The 18065-nt window shown below is 33.2% G+C and overlaps 1 protein-coding gene across 1 annotated transcript in view; it reads right to left on the bottom strand.

Annotated features, from left to right (window-relative positions):
* The window catches only part of RFWD2 (ring finger and WD repeat domain 2, E3 ubiquitin protein ligase), a 187959-nt gene that overhangs the window by 33807 nt on the left and 136087 nt on the right, over window positions 1-18065 (bottom strand). Inside the window, exons 8-9 of the mRNA XM_012644641.1 lie at window positions 12320-12434; window positions 7473-7608 (exon numbers count right to left, since the gene is read on the bottom strand). Coding sequence (XP_012500095.1) covers window positions 7473-7608; window positions 12320-12434 — 251 coding nt within the window. The remainder of the gene's footprint in view (window positions 1-7472; window positions 7609-12319; window positions 12435-18065) is intronic.

Below are 18065 nucleotides of genomic sequence, written 5' to 3'. Positions count from 1 at the left end.
CTATACATTTTCTGATGTTCCATGGACAGTTTAAAGGAATGTGTATTTTTTACAAATGTTTATATATGTGTTCTAGCTTGTTAATTATATTATTTAGGGCTTCTACAGTTTTATTTATTTTTGGTCCACTTAAGCTGTCATGGGCTAAGACCTGATCTGATTTAAAGTTTCATATAACTAAATGTGTTTATTTATAACTTATTTATCATCTGTGTTTTAATAAGCCCTCCAGCTGATTTTGAGGCATTATCTTAAAAGCAGGATAGTACATCTGGAAGGAAAAGAATATTGCCTAACATTTACTTAGTATTTATAATGTACCACACAAAATGCTAGAATAATTTCAAATAAGTTTTCCTTTCATCTCATTTAAATAGTATTAACTGAGCCTATTTCTAGTTAAGTTAGATAACTGAAAGAGATAAAAGTGCATTTTTCTTCAAACAATATGAGACTTTACTCATTCAAATTGGTTCTTCTAGTCCCTATTTCAAATTAGGAATTGCACTCTAAAGATTTTCAAAGGCCTTCTATAGAGGTAGTCTATATAATTGAGTATATGTGAATAATTACATTCTTTTATTTTTGTTCCACATGTTTTATCCTAAGAAACTGCAAAAATAAACTGTATCTTCCCCTTAAACTTGCTAAGTGCAATGACAGCCCAGTCTTTAACAACCATTACTACTTTCACCACAAACTCCTGCAAGAAATTATATAAGACACAGTACTGGACATAATGAAGCAATAAAGAAAGTATGTTAGTGCCACCCCCAATCTTAAAAATCAAATAAAGAATCATCTATAGAAATTCAGAAGAAAAATATTTTAAAAATCATTTCAAATGCCTCCAGGAATATAAAAGTCATAGACTAAAGAGCCCTCTTGAGTCACATCCCACAGCATTTTATCAGATTTCCACAAGCATTTATTATTAATTTTCTAACTTGAATTTTAGCTATTTATTCTCTAATTGAGTCAACAAACAAGAACACCCATTAGATATCAGGTAGACTACCCACTGCTCAAGTACAAAGATGAAAAAGTATTCTATGCCAAAGATGCAAACATTTCCCTCTGACCACAGTATCCACAGCACTCTTCCTCACTTGTTTACTATTCCCACCACAACTCTTCATTTTTGACTTCCATAAAACAACTGATTCCACTACTTTTTGTCTCTCTCAACCCTCTTGTATCTTCATTTCCTTCAGTGTTCAGTTTAAATTCCACAGCCCATAAATTTAATCATTCTCATCATGTAATCTCATTCCTTTATAGTCACACATAAACTACAACTACCCTGCCTTTCCATCACTCTGAGATGACATATGGAAACTGTATAAACTCTTAAAGGATCCTTAAGCTTCCTGCCACCAAATCTACAAAAGTACCTGCCTCTGCACCCATTCTCTTCTTCTTCCCTCCCATTATCCAGGAGGAAGTATTCTCCCTTCTAAACAAGGCAAAAAGTCTCACCATGCTTCAGATCCAATCCCATCCACAAGAGCTCATGACTTAATCCAGTAGATTATCTCCTTTCCCCATTGGACTGCATGGTAGTAAACTCTGACTTTTCACCCTCATTTCTCTATCAAGTTTCTCAGTCTGCTTTACTAGGTCTTCCTTATCTACCTGACCTTCAAATGTTAGTGTTCTATGTGTCTATAACTATGGTGTCAATTTCCAACTGCAAACGTTCCCCAATTCACAGACCTCATCTCTGTATATCCAGAGAACCTACGCCAAATCTCTAGTGGGGTATCTCCCATGTACTTGCTCTTTCTCTAGTATCCCTTGAACACCCATATTTTTCCTGCCTGGATGCTCAAGGCAAAAACTTGGAAGCTGACTCCCTTTGCTTCAAGAGCAAGATCTAATTAATCATGAAATTCTGTCTACCCTAGCCCCTAAACATTTCTTAACTACTTCTGCCTAGCCCCACAGATTCATTCTAGTACCAGCCACAAGCCATCATTATAAGCTGCCAACACCTATATACTGGATCTCCTTACTTCCACGCTGCTTCTGTCCATCCATTCCCCATACTGTATTCTGTAATTTCACAGCATTTATAATACTGTATTCTATATAGTGGCTTAAAGGTCTGTCTCCCCACTAACATGTATATCACACTTAGCACTTACGCCATTTGGCATGAATAGGCAAAATTTTAAAAAATTAAAATAACAAAATATTCTAGACAAATATATAACTGATTTTAGGATTACAGAAAGATTTTCTAGGTAAAAAAGCTAGAGCTTAGTCTTAAAAAGTCGTAAGAGTACATGGCAACTGCCTCCCAGCGAAGCCTATTCCACCTCTGCACGTTACTGACTACAAAGAGCATCCTATATTAACCTTAAAATGTGGCTTCGAGACATTAGTCCCATTTTTATCTCTTGGATATCAAACACCGCTTTGTGACAAACCTTCACTAATCCACTAAAATATCAAATGCTAACCTAATTAATGCTTGCTTTGTGGGAATAAGCCTAATATTATTTTAGCTTATGGTTTCACTCTATACTACTGACAAGACTCTCCCAAAGGCAAATGAAAATAAACAGAAAAGCCAGAGGAATTGGTATGAGAACAGGAAAATTTTAGGATAGAAGTTATGCGAGAGGGAGCACATGTAGTGATTTCCAAAGTTTAAGTCTAGACTGTTTATTTCATCTTTAACCTATATCTTGAATCACCTATATCTTGAATTGTCACAGAAGTAAGAAACTCATCAACATTTACTGACAATCTTGTACTTCCCTAAGTTGTAAACATGAATTTGTATTTCTGTCACGTGTCATTGGTGATTCACAAACTTCTTTTTTAGTCTAGGGACACTTTCTTCACGGAATACTTACCTGCAAGCAAATATGCAGACATTGGACAACTGCTAGAGCCCTACTTGCTCCAGATCCTTCCCCAACAGCCCAGTTTTCCATTCATTCTTGCATTCGCTCAACAAATATTTACTATTGAGCACCTACCATGTGCCATACATGAGGATGCAGCATGAAATAAGACAGATAAGACCCCTGCCCAGATGAAGCTTCCAGCCTAAAACACAGTTTAAAAAATAACTACTTTAAAAGATTGGTCCTAGGCAAAATTTTGGAAGGAAATCCTTTCTCTGTGCTCCTATTCATCTCATGTCTCATCCGAACCCCAGATGACCAATAACTCTTCTAACAATAATAGAAATATCTCTGACAAAAAAGAGAAAGTACATTGGTATTTCTTAAAGTCATACTTATTCCTTAGAAAACAAGTCAATAATTACATGGAGATCTGTTTTTAAGTAAAAATTTAAAGCTTACAAGCCTTCTACAATAAAGGACATATTAAAAGTTACCCTATATCTGGATCACCATTTGCTGTTATTATAAATTAAAGTTTAGCAAAAACAATCCTGTAACTAGCTACTTTAAAAACATAAAGTTTAATATGAATAGTTTCAAACTATGGCAAAACAGACATATAATGTGTAATATCCACATTAAAACTCAAAAGATGTTCATTTTTAAGACCTACTTAGGTAAGACAGTAAAATAGGAATACATAGTGTCAGAACCCCCAAAAATTAATTCCTTTTTATTCTTATGGGTGTCTCAAAAGTAAAGTGTTTTCTGAAACTTTTCCCAAGGTTTCAATAGACACTGAAGTGAGCAAAAGAGCACTAGAACTAAGGTATGCCTAGGCTCAAATCTCAGTTCTGTCCATTACTAGCATTGTGTTGCTATTAGACAAGATTTAAAACTTTCTACCTCAGTTTCCTCATCTGTAAAATGAGATTAATAGCAATACCTTACCACATAGAGTTGATACAAGGATTAAATGAGTTAGTAAATTCATGTAAAATATTTACAATGGTGTCTAAAAAATAATCAACAAACACTACATTCCCAGTGTAGTAGCTGATTTAGCATCGATGAATACAACAATGTATTATATAACCATTTTCTTCTTATGAATTTACTAATGCTTGATACAACAACAATTTGAGCAAACAAGCAAAAATGTTAAAATAATCTCTAGAGGTGGAGTATATAACAATTTTGACCATAACAATCTAGGTATGTAAAATTCAAACAAGGAATTCAAAAAACAACCATCACTACTAAATACTGAGTGAGCTTAAACTACACAGTTTCAAACCATTCCTTTCTGGTGGCCACTGAACACCTACCTAATGTAAGAAAAAATGGAAAATATGACATTATTGTTATATATGTAAGAAGAATGCAGTGTCTTCTTTCCTTTTCATTATTTGCTGTTATAAACCTAGGACCATCTGGTATTTATGAAACAACTCCATAGGCCATCCATTTCCATATCTTGTCTATTATCTCATAGTTGAGATAATGTGAAAGTAAACAAATGCTGCCACCTTGTGGACTGATGGATATGATAATAACCCCAACCAGAGGAGGAAGAATACAAGTTTCTGATGCAACTTTTTCTCTTAGTAAGATTCTCACTGCAATAAGTGACCTAAGAATGTTAACTCTGTTGTTGTGAGAAAAGTAATTAAAGAAATTTTGAAAAGAATAAAAATATAAGTAACCAACATTAAACATATTTCATGCAATTTTCCAGTAAGAATTATTTATTCTACAATGTAATGAAGTAATGCACCAAATTCAACATTATGTTTTCTCTAATATTTCTTTATCCTTCTTCTTAAAAGAAATTCATTAAATTTCCTTTTTTGAGAGGAATTAAAAGCCTTTAAAACAAATTTATTATCAATGGTATGTCTGAATATGAGACACTTAGGAAAAGCAAAAAAAGCACCAGGACCGTGAAAGTTTTGAAGCAATCTCATTTCTCTGGCTATATCATTCTTTCTTGTTAGTCTTCATCTGTCCTGCCTAACACTTTCAACATCGGAAATTTTCCTTTCAAAATGTTAATTCAATGTAATTAAGATAAAAGAATGGATGTTAGCATGCAAAATAGACCCACTAAAGATACCTTTTAAATTTATTTTATAATAATTAAAATATTTTAACGTAATCTCATTTTTTCCAAACTAAGATCTTGTTTAGGTCTTCCTAAAAGAGCAAACTTCTGCTTCAGAATGTACAAAGTTTTGATATAAATGTCTTGGTATGATCAAGATTTATCAGCATTTTTTAAAATCCAGGATATTAAATCAAGCTAAAAAAAAAAAAAAAAGGGCAGAGAAACCACCACCTCCTCTCCAAATCAACTAAAATGGCTTTCAAGAATGATGGGGAAAAAATGACTCATTCTTTTTTGAAAGAGGCTGATAATCAATCCCACACCTTTTATGTAGAGATGCTGCTTTTGTAATACTATGTTAAAAAGGAAAGTTTTTATTTCATTTTTTATTTCTTCAATGAAGAAGAAAATGCAAAATGGGATGAATTCACAATGGTCAGGGCCATTAATCAATATTACAAGAGAGCTTTCATATGCATTACATTTTAGCTTGGGTATAGTTATTACATAATTACAGACTAGTATATACATATCAGGTCAATATTATAAACGAACTTTGATAGTTATTTTTGCCATTTTACATCCAAACTGAAGCCCTTAAAACACATATTATATATTCTTAAAGTAGTTAAGAAAGTAAATAATAATGTCAACCTGTTTCTTCAAGCTAAATTGTTTCATAAACTATTCTTATATTTCTTATCATATAAAGGCACTAAAACGAGATTGTGAGTTCTCCTGAATCCAAGTATCACATTTGGCCTGTTCACATTATGCGCTTAGCCTAGCCCACATTAGGCTGTCAATGACTTTTTGTTAAATGAATTATGTAATTAAATGAACCTCCAAACCCGTTGCATTTTTAAAATTTACTTGGTCTGGTGCATAAGAAAAACTCACATTGCCAACATATAGAAAAATAATGTATGATTTTTGTCTTATTCAGTACTGAGTTAAATAAACGCTAGAGTATAATAAAAGGTTTCTTGCAATAGTCTCTATAGCAAATGACTTAAATTTCAAACTCAATCTCCATGTATATAAATTCTTAATCCTGCAAATGAAGAGCAAGCAAAGTTTTAGTAATATTTGACAAGTTAAAACTTGCCAAATTCCTGATTCAAGAACATCTTATTAAGGTTTATTCATTCTAGGAAATTTCAACATGAACTGGTAATTTGATGATACCAAGGATTACTGCTAATTGTCTTAGATGTGATAAAGCCTTGTGGTTTTACAATGTCCATTTTAAGAGATGAGATTCTTAAGTTTGTGGGGGTAAAATGACACAGTATCTGGAATTTGCTTTAAAATATGTAAGCAAAAAAATAAAATAAGAATGAAAAGGATAAATGAAGTATATCAAAATCTTAATCACTGCTGAATCTGGGTGATAGTCATGTGAGGAATTGTTAGTCCATTCTATTTCTGTGTATATTAGATATTTTCATTAAACATTTTAAAAGAATGATCATCCAGCTAATGGCAAAATAAAAATGTATGTGATAAATATATGTAATTTCATCTGTCAATTAAAAAAACAAAAAATTTTAATAAAAGAATAGCTAAAAAAATTTTGAACTGAATGAAAACGGAAAAATATCACATCAGAATTTGTGTGATGCAGCTAATGCAGGCTTAGAGGGAAATTTATAGCACAAAAATAGCTTTATTAGAAAAAAGGAAGATGTCAACTAAATGACCTCACTTTAAAAAATTAGCAAATAAGAGCAAATGAAACCCAAAAAAAGCAGAAGAAAGGAAATAATAAAGAGCAAAAATCAATGGATCAGAAAAACACAGAATTTCAATAAAACCAAGAGCTGGCTCTTTGAAAAGATCAATAAAAATGATAAACTTCTAAGCCAGACTATTTAGGAAAAAAGTAAAGGGGAGAAAAAAATATCAGGGATGAAACAGGGACCATCACTATAGAATCTAAAGATATTAAAAGAATAATAAGGCAATATTATGAACAACTGCATGCCAATAAATTCAATAATCCAGATGACAATGGACAAATTTCTTAAAAGACACCAACTAATAATGCTAAATCACAAAGAAATGGCTAACTTGAATAACCCTAAAATCTCTTATGGAAATTGAATTTCTAGTTAAAAATCTTCTGGAGAAGCTTCACTGGAGAATTCTAAAAAATATTTAAGGAAGAAATAATACCAATTCTACACAAATTCTTCTAGAAAACTGCAAAGGAGGGAGCACTTATTAGGAGAGCATACCCTGCCATCAAACCAGACAAAGATATAACAGGAAAACAAACTAAAACCCTACGAGATGGATACTATTAATCATTCCATTTTAGAGATGAAGAAATTCAGGATATAGAAATTCAAAAACTTGCCCAAGATCACATAACTAATAGTTGGCAGGAAACCTAACTTCCAAATCCAGCTTTTAACACTAATGCTATAACAGCTTCTCAATTTCATTAGATTCTAGATATTTTTACCAAAAAAATAGTAAGAAGTATGCCCAATACTTACCTGGAGACTATGCTGGAACCATTATAGAGATCACTAGCATACGACAATGTGGCCAAAGGTCGTACTGAATTATACCGAGTAAACTTAGACAAGCATTCCTGAAATTCGTCCAACTGGCTTGCAGTTCGACTGTCATCTATTTGAAGAAAACAAAACAAAATTAAAGAATTGCACTATATAAAGTAAGTCAAAGAGCAATGTCCATAGATTAAAAATTATATTTGAAATATTTAAAAAATTTGAAGAGTTTAGAGAACATTACTATGCACAAATTAATTAGCTGATCTTTCAGCTTTAATTAAAAACATCTTAGTGGTTCTTTAAAAGACAATGTCTCATTCCACTGTGAATTCTCTTAATTTTTTTTTTTAGCAATAATTACTTGGAAAAACAATAAAAGAGCTACTGGCCAAGAGAAAAGTCATTTATTAAAAGAAAAATCCGCCCCCCCTCCCCAAAAAAAAAATCCCTTATCAATGGAGAAAATGAGGGTGGAAAGAGGAGTATATACACTGGATGGGTAATTTGTTAGTTTGAATGAACATGTTTACAGGGAGACATATTTATGCCCATGTTTATTTACAGATTATAACAACACATTTTAGATAAGAAATCAAAAATATTGTTTTTAAATAAATATTTGTTCACACAATACTGTGAAGCATTTCAAATCCTATTACAGGAAGGGTGTAGAAAACCGCAATATATGAACTATTAATTCTCAAAAAAGAAATCTACAGAAATGGCTCACATTTATCCCAAGAGTACCTCCCATGAAGAAAAAATAAATTCTCCTCATATGTCTTGCTGGAATATGGGAAACAGTAATTCCATCCATTAGAACACTATACAAATACCTTGGGTAAAATCCACTTCAATGAACCATTCAAAGCTAAATCATATGGGATTTAAATCATAAAATCAATTTATGAAGTACCTGAGAATACAGTTAATCTAGTCTCCAAACTAGAAGCTGGCATATAGTAAAAGGAAAAATAAAAAAAAAAATTCATTGTTTTTCAAAACTGCTTACAGTTTGGGCTTATGTTTTCCTTTTCAAAGGATGAAAAGAACAACGTGTACCTTAGCTTCCTAGACTGAAATTGAGAAAAGTCTGTCTTTTCATAGCTTCTTCTTTATTGTAAGGTCATATACATACATAACTTTTTCAAGGTAAACTTCCATGATTTCCCTTCTTAAATGTCATCTAAAAGTTATAGGCATAATGAAATTAAGATGCAAGAATCATACTTCAATAGAGTTGTATGATTATATAATACATAGTAAAGAATTTATTTATTTTATTTGGAGATACTAGGTTATCTTGAAGATAACTGTTTGCATGAAGAAATTCATCTAACAATTATTACAAAGAAAAACAAATAACAATTACTTGAGGAAACCAAGTAAGATTTTTGTCCCTGATATTTCACAAATTTTAAAGACTTAAAACACTAAGCAAATCCATCTAACAACGTAGATTAAAACGGTCCAACTTACTAGTGCTTCCATTCTAAAAACAGCAAAAAAATAACTAGCATGCAATATCATAATAGCATTGAGATAAAGGTCCTGCTCCACAAAATTATTCTCAGGAAATTTAACATATTAAATAAAACATGGTCTCTTGGGGGAAAAAAAGTCATCAACTGTACTGCAGAATGGTTTGGATGAAATAGCTAATTTTTTTTAACATGTAATCCTATTACTGTAAGTTATTTAACATAATAAATACTGGGAAGACAACTGCTTTATTCATTTAACACATTGACTGCCACACCAGAAAAAAAAAATTTTTCCTTGGGCCATGGTGTTTTATTACAAAAATAGAATAAAAACTTTCAAAGCAAAACGATTCTTTCTGATCTAATGAAAAATCTGTTATTTTTTATTGTTTTCTGTGCGTGGCTCACATGCAACTTGAAAAACAGTTCTCGTGAAAAATAGCTCTTCACCTTCTCCCAAGATGAAGAGACGTGTGAATTACATATGCTCTACAAGGCCCCTGGCTCAAAACTAGTGTGAGTTGAATACAACTCACATGGCAGTTAATGTATTAAACGTTGTTTTAATGTCATTCTATTCTTTCACATTTTGACATCAATTCCTCAGTATATAAATTCACAAGTACTCAAGAATGTGTATTCTTGTGAAGGCCATAACCCTTTTCCAGGCTAACTGGACTTCTGCTTTTCATACAAGCTTATTAATATCTACTTTAAACAGAAACTATAAAGAAAACAATAAAATTAGTCATTTTAATATGTGAGAGTACAGCAACTGGTTTTCATACATCTGGCTATGATAAGGCAGGATTTTGTTTGCTTCATGTTTTATAATCACCATCCATACATATTTGCTGGTGTAACACCCTCTCCTATTCTAATTATAGATTGGTTTGTAAAAGTGTGTTCGCTCTTTTCTTTCTCCTAAAGCTTTATAATTTACTTCCTCTTTCAGTAACAACTATGAATCCAAGATACTAATTTCTTAATACTCATCTTTTATTTTCAAAGTTGTAAATAAATGCTGTGGAGAGGAACGGATTCGTGGATTCTCATGTCAAAATAAACAAAGGACAACTAACCTCTTAGGTAACCCATTATTGAGAACTTAATATTTCCCCTTTTATAGTCAAAGGCACTAGGAGGAACTTCAAATTCGGCAATATGATTATGGTAGCAAATGTGCAAATTAGACAAGATTAACTTGAGATTCCTAAAAACTAGAGATATGTTTTAAGTACAATGCAGCCATGGCCACACAAATAAAAACCTATCTAAGCCAGGCACAGAGGTTCATGCTTGTAATCCCTAGTGACTTGGGAGGCTGAGGCAGGAGATCACTTGAGGCCACGAGCTGGAGACCAGTCTGGGCAACACAGTGAGACCCTATCTCTAAAAAAAATTTTTAAAAATTAGTCAGGTGTGGAGGCACATACCTCTAGTCTCAGCTACTTGGGAGGCTGAAGTGGGAGGATTGCTCGAGCCCAGGAGTTCAAGGTGCAGTGAGCTGCTATCACGTCACTGCACTCCAGCATGGGCAACAGAGCGAGACCTCATCCCTCAAATCAAAAATCTATGTGGTTTTCCTCCTGGTTTTATCTTATTATTCAACTGTCCAGTAAAGTTATCCTCCCCCAAAATAAATTAAGTTGGCTTTTGATTACTTTGACTATTGCCTAGCCTGCCTATACTGCTGGTGACTAAAAAATTATTAATAATGATAGCCTACTTCAATCTCTTTCCCATCTTTTTATTTGTATTAAATGTCTGCCACTTGTCTATAGTTATATTTCAACATCATACCAACAAATAGCATATGAATGGGTTAACATGAACTCTGCTAGTCAGAATGTAGGTCTCAGGCCACTTTCAATTTAACAACTTCCTATTGTAGTTTATATTGATAGATTACAACACAGGCTCAAAAAGGGCTCAATTCCTAGGCAATAACTGAAAGCTTTCCATCTGTAAAAACTGTTTATCATTAATTTCAAACACACAAATTGTGGCTTCCTCTTTGGTCTTCCTAGGAAAAATGCTATGTAAATCTAATACATATTTTCCTCCACCACCAATCCCGAGGCAAATTTGTCTGAATGATCTAAGCAATATATAGATTATAATATAAACATGTTTATTCCAGAGAAAACCAAAGCCTACTTTTAACAGCCAATAAAATGTCAGACATTTTTTCCTCGGTGGTCTTCTTTTTGAGCAGGTGACTAATGACATTAACTGAGCACCTAAGACGTACCAAACATTCTGTTTTCTATATATAACCTATAACCCTTAAAAACCCATTAGGGTTGGTATCAATGTCCCTACTTCATTGATGAGCAAAGACACTGAGAAAGGCTGAAGAAGAGAGAGCTAACAAAAAGAGGCAAAACTATTATTACTTCTCCACAGCAATAAGAATATCTTATGCTATTACATTCATGTTATTTTTTCTACTTTGAACATGTTTCTAATTACCTTTCTCAGTTAATTCACATTAGCTTTATCCAAATACTATTCCTCTGAAATTCCTATACTGATCATTCCCTTACATCTCCCCATTTTCAACTTGGCTTTTTCACTCCCAGCTGTATTAGCGGATATTCTTCTCTATTCTCATAATACCCTTGCATATTCATATAACACATAATATCACAAAGAATTGCTTACCTGTTGTTTTCCCCCACTAGATTTACAACACTCCTTGACAATAAGAGTCATTCTTTCATATTTTTATTCTTAGCACAGAACTTAATTAATGTTCAATAAGAGGCAACTAAATGGAACTTATTTTTTGCTAACTACAGATTCGTGGCTTATTTTCTTTAACTTTATATAGCTTGCTAGATAAATTCCCAAATAAACTTATGGTTAGATAGAAGAAATAAGTTCTAATGTTTGATAGCAGACTGGGATGACTATAGTTAGGATGACGATATATTATACATTTCAAAGTACCCAGAAAAGAGAACTTAAAATGTTACCAACACATGGAAATAAGCACTCAAGGTGATGGACACCCTAAATACCCTGACTTGATCATTACACATTCTATACATATAAAAAGCACTCACATGTACCCCATAAATATGTAAAATATTATCAATAAAAAATTTTCTTTTTCTTGTAAAAAAAAAAAAAAATTCCCAAATGGAAAAGAGAACAAAAACAGCCATTGGAAAACAATATTCCCCAAGAGTGCAAAGAATAAGGCTCTGCTAGACTAAATTAAAAATATATACTTTTGCCCTGCAACTAGAAATTCCCATAAATCCAGCATAAAAACCTAGAAACAGATATGAAATATGAACTTGAGATATTTTAAGAGAAGGGTTGAACATGTACCTGAGATACGAGACATCCTTGTAGAAAAGTAACATTGCTCTAAGTCTTCAAAATGAGCAGTGAGTCGTTTTCGTCTTGATGCCAATGTGCTGTTATACCAAGGCTGTTTCTTTGTCTAAGGTGATAGTAAGAAAAGACACTTACAAGGTAGAATAAACAATACTATTCTTCTCAACAGAATGAATACTCAAATGCTTGCATATTTAGTTTCAAAAGTTCATCACAATAAAATGAAAAGGGAGAAAAACTATAGTTCTGAGATCATATTTTTCAACTTTTATTTTAAAGTAAAAATAGAAACCAAACCCATTCACAGAATGATTAAAAGTAAAAAATGATATAAAAAATAAGCTCTAAAGGCCAGTTTTACAAGACTAAAATGAATAACATCTTCAATTCTTCAAATTAAATGAAGATAGAATCCATTGTAAGGGCCATTCTAAAATTTAGAATTTGGGGAATCTTAATATCCAGAAATTGTTAGGAAACAATTATCAAATAGAAAACTAATTATTTTTTCATCATTCCGATATTGTAGCCTTATATCCCCTGAATTACAGAAATAGTTCTTGACTCTAGGGAATATCTATTTAAGTTAACATTGATTCGATTAAGAGGCAGTAATGTATATGTGTGCTAAAGAGTCTGACATATTCATTAGAAGAACAAAATAACAAAATCATATAGATACAAAGGCAACAAATTTGAAATACGTTAGCATACAAATCCTATAAAAACAAAAATCTGTGATCCTAATATATATTACTTACATGTTTACAACTGAAAGGATAAGACAATTCTTAAACAAATGGTTATTATCTATTATGCATGAAGCACATCAACCGATAAAAAGGTAAGATACATAATGAGATTTTTTTTAATTTTATTTCAAGATATTATGAGGGTACAAACACTTTGGTCACATTTTATGTCTTTGCTTCACCCTAGTGAAGATTAGAGGGATGCCCTTCCCTTCTACAATGCTTACCGCGTCCATTAGTTGTGAGTTTACCCCACCCTCAAACCCCCTAATCCCTGGAAAATATTACTGCCATGTGAGCACCATAGTGTTGATCAGTCAGTGCCAATTTGATGGCGAGTACATGTGGACCCTATTCTTCCGATCTTGTGACACCTCACTTTGGATAATGGGTTCAAGCTCTAGCCAGGAAAATATAAGAGGTTTTAGATCACTGTCGTTTCTTATTACTGAGTAGTATTCCATTGCATATGTAAACCAAATTTTAATAATCCACTCATGAATTGATGGGCACTTGGGTTGTTTCCAGATCCTTGAATAAATTGTGCTGCCATAAACATTCAGGTGCAGATGTCTTTATTATAGAATGTCTTTTGCTCTTTTGGGTAGATGCCTAATAGTGCCATTGCTGGATTGAATGGTATTTCTATTTTTAGCTCTCTGAGGTATCTCCAGATTCTTTTCCACAGAGGTTGCACTAATTTGCAGTCCCACCAACAGTGTAAGAGTGTTCCTGTCTCTCCACATCCTCACCAGCATTTGTTCTTTTGAGATTTTTTGATAGAGGCCAATCTCCCTGGGGCTAGGTGATACCTCATTGGAGTTTTGATTTGCATTTCTCTAATGATTAGATATTATGAGCACTTTTTTATATGTTTGCTGGCCATTATTCTGTCTTCTTTTGAAAAGTTTCTGTGCATTTCCTTTGCCCATTTATTGATGGGGTTCTTTGATTTTTTCTTGTTGACTTTTTTAAGTTCTAGATAGATTCTTGTTATCAGCTCTTTATTTTCTCCCATTCTGTGGGCTGTCTATTCGCTCTGGTGATAGTTTCCTTGGCTGTGCAAAAGCTTTTTAATATGATCAGATCCCATTTATTTTTGTTGCTGCTGTGATTGCTTTGGGGGTCTTCTTCAAAAATTCTCTGCCTAGGCCAATGTTTGAAACGGTCCACCCAACATCTTCTTCTAGAATTCTTAAGATTTCATCCCTTAGGTTTAAGTCTGTTATCCGTCTCGAACTGATTTTTGTGAGAGGTGAGGATCCAGTTTCAATCTTCTGCATGTAGCTATCCTGTTTTCCCAGCACCATTTATTGAAAAGAGATTCTTTTCCCCAGTGTATATTTTTGTCTGTTTGTCAAAGATTAGATTACCATATGCGGATGGTTTCATCTCTGGATTCTCAGTCCTGCTCCAAAGGTCTATGTCTCTGTTCTTGTGCCAGTACCATGCTGTTTTAATTACTATAGCCTTGTAGTACAGCTTGAAGTCTGGTAGACTGATACCTCCCAGTTTGTTCTTTTTACTTAAGATTGCTTTGGCTATACGAGGTCTTCTCTGGGTCCATACAAAGTGTAGATTTATTTTTTCTAGATCTGTAAAGAATGATGATGGTACTTTGATAGGGACTGCATTAATTCTGTAGATCACTTTAGGTAGTATGGGCATTTTAATGACATTTATTCTACCAATCCATGAGCAAGGTAGATTTTTCCATCTGTTTACATCTACAATTTCTTTTCTTAGTGTTTCATAGTTCTCCCTGTATATGTCTCTCACATCTTTCGTTAAATATATTCCTAGATATTTAATTTTCTTTGAGGCTACTGTAAAAGGTATCGCATTTTTGATTTAAATTTCGGCTTGACTGTTATTGGCGTATAAGAATGTCTCTGATTTGTGTGTATTCATTTTGTATCCTGAGACTTTACTGAAATCATTTATCAATTCCAGGAGTCTCTTGGTTGAATCCTTGAGGTTTTCTGGATATAGTATCATATCATCGGCAAAGAGAGAGAGTTTGATCTCATCTGTCCCCATTTGGATGCCCTTAATTCCCCTCTCTTGTCTAATTGCTCTGGCAAGGATTTCCAGCACTATGTTGAATAGAAGTAGAGATAGTGAGCAACCTTGTCTGGTTCCGGTTATAAGTGAGAATGGTTTCAATTTTTCCCCATTCAGTATGATATTAGCCATGGGTTTATCATAAATGGACTCGATAATTTTAAGGCATGACCTGTCTATGCCTATTTTGTTAAGAGTTTTTATCATAAAGGTGTGCTGGACTTTGTCAAATGCGTTTTCTGCATCTATTGAGAAAATCATACGGTCTTTGTTCTTGCTTTTATTCATGTGGTGAATTGCATTTATAGATTTGCATATGTTGAACCAGCCTTGCATCCCTGGAATAAAGCCCACCTGGTCATGGTGAATTATTTTTTTGATATGCTGCTGAATTTGATTTGCTAAAATTTTGTTGAGGAAAAGAAAGTAGGGATAGCCATACTATTTTCAGATAACATAAGCTTTAAAATAGCGAAAGTAAAAAAGGACAAAGATGGCCACTATATAATGGTAAAAGGGAAGATCCAACAAGAAGAATTAACAATTCTTAATATTTATGCACCCAACTCAGGAGCATCCAGTTACATAAAGCAAACCTTGTGTGATCTAAGTAACATGATAAATAATGCCAGAGTAGCAGGGGACTTCAACACCCCACTGAATGAACTAGACAGATCTTTGAAACAGAAAATAAGCAAAGAAATAATGGACTTAAACAGAGCTCTAGAACAAAAGGGTCTGACAGACCTCTACAGAACATTCCACCCAGATAAAGCTGAATATACATTCTTCTCAGCCACCCAAGGAACTTTCTCCAAAATTGATCACATACTAGGCCACAAATCAGACCTCAACAAATTCAAAAAAATAGAAATTATACTGTGTATCTTCTCTGATCATAGTGGTGTAAAATTAGAGTTCAATTCCAACAGAAATACTCACCACCACACAAAGTCGTGGAAATTAAACAATTTATTGTTAAATAACTATTGGGTCAAGGAAGAAATACAGAGGGAAATCAAGCGTTTCTTCGAACTAAATGATAACGGAGACACTAGTTATCAAAACCTGTGGGATACAGCAAAGGCATTCATGAGAAGAAAACTAACAGCATTAAACGCTCACATCCAAAAAACAGAAAGCTCAAAAATCGACAATTTAATAAACAGTCTCGAGGAATTGGAAAAGGAAGAGCAAATCAATTCCAAACCTAGTAGAAGAAAAGAAATAACTAAGATCAAAGCAGAACTAAGCGAAATTGAGAACAAGAGAACTATACGGAAGATCAACAAAACCAAAAGCTGGTTTTTCGAAAAGATAAACAAAATTGACACCCCTCTTGCAAGACTGACAAGAATTCTAAGGGAAAGGACTCTAATAAACTCAATTAGAAATGAAAAAGGAGAGGTCACAACAGACACTGTGGAAACATAAAACATTATTTTCGATTACTATAAAAACCTATATGCCCAAAAACTACATAATGAGGAGAAAATGGACAAATTCCTGGAAACATACAACCTCCTGAAGTTCACCCAGGAAGTAATAGAATTTATTTCTGAATAGACCAATCTAAAGCTCAGAAATTGGAGCAGCAATTAAAAACCTCCCAAAACGGAAAAGTCCCAGACCAGATGGCTACACTTCAGAGTTTTACCAAACATACAAAGAGGAACTCATACCTATACTACAGAAATTATTCCACAACATTGAGAAAGATGGTATCCTTCCTAACTCATTCTACGAAGCCAATATCACACCTTGATACCAAAGCTAGGAAAGGATACAAAAAAAAAAGAAAACTACAGACCAATATCCCTCAGGAATATAGATGCGTAATGAGATCTTGAGATGACACAGAGTTAACCAATAACTATACCACAATGTCAAAAGCACAAAGTACTAAGGCACTACAGTGCACGCTCTATAGTGCATCCCTGCTTTAATAAAACTAGATGGGAGAAGAGAATCATATTTTAAAGCCTTGCTTCATTCACAAGAAAGTATGATAATTTCCAAAGACATAACAAACAAACAGGAAGCTGAACTCAGTGGGTGATAGTAAACAAAACAGAACAGCAGCACAGGAGAGAGAGGAAAGGAAGAGGAAAATACTTTATTTGGGGACAAATATCTACAAAAGAACAAATGGCTTGAACCAGGATTTGGAGAATTTAGCCTGAGGACCATCACAAGTAGAGAAATGAAAACAGAATTTATAAACTGGAAGAGATATCTGAAGGAATTATTTAGAATGAAGGAAAAAAGTCAAGAAGATAGAAAATTTGAAAGAGAAGAGGCATAAAAGAATAAGGGTTTAAAACATGGCCAGAGTACCAGAAGAAGAGAGCAAGAGATTAAGGAAGAAATAATTTATGAGTTGATGGCTGAGAATTTCCCAGACCTGAAAACAGACATGAATATATAGACACAGAAATTATTTCCATTAAGTGGAATAATTAAAAAGAAATCCACAATTAGAAACACAAAAGTAAAACTGTTTTTGTCTACAGGGCAAAAAGAACTTAAAATTAGACGAAAGGAAAAGATAATTCACTTAACAGGAATAATTAAAGAGGCAAAATATTTTTCAATAGCAACAAAAGCAGCTAGGGGCAAAAACTTGAGAATAATGCCAATCTAAAATTCAAAACCCAACAAAACTATCTTGCAACACATGAACAAAATATATTTTCATGTGAATGAAAACAAAGTTTATTACCAGTGATCCATTTCTAAAAAAATTTTTAAAATTATATACTTGAAAATACAATAACACAAACTAGAAGGTCTGAGACACAAAATGAAAAAAGGAACAAGGAAACTAGCAACCAAATCACTGATTCTAAATATTATTATATATTATCATTCTAATTTGTGGAGTTTAGAAGAAGACAGAAAAAATACACCAAATAAGAACA

Source organism: Propithecus coquereli, unplaced genomic scaffold, assembly GCF_000956105.1.
Source record: "Propithecus coquereli isolate 6110/MARCELLA unplaced genomic scaffold, Pcoq_1.0 Scaffold216, whole genome shotgun sequence".
Taxonomy (NCBI): domain Eukaryota; kingdom Metazoa; phylum Chordata; class Mammalia; order Primates; family Indriidae; genus Propithecus; species Propithecus coquereli.
This window is presented reverse-complemented; position numbering and strand designations above follow the sequence as displayed.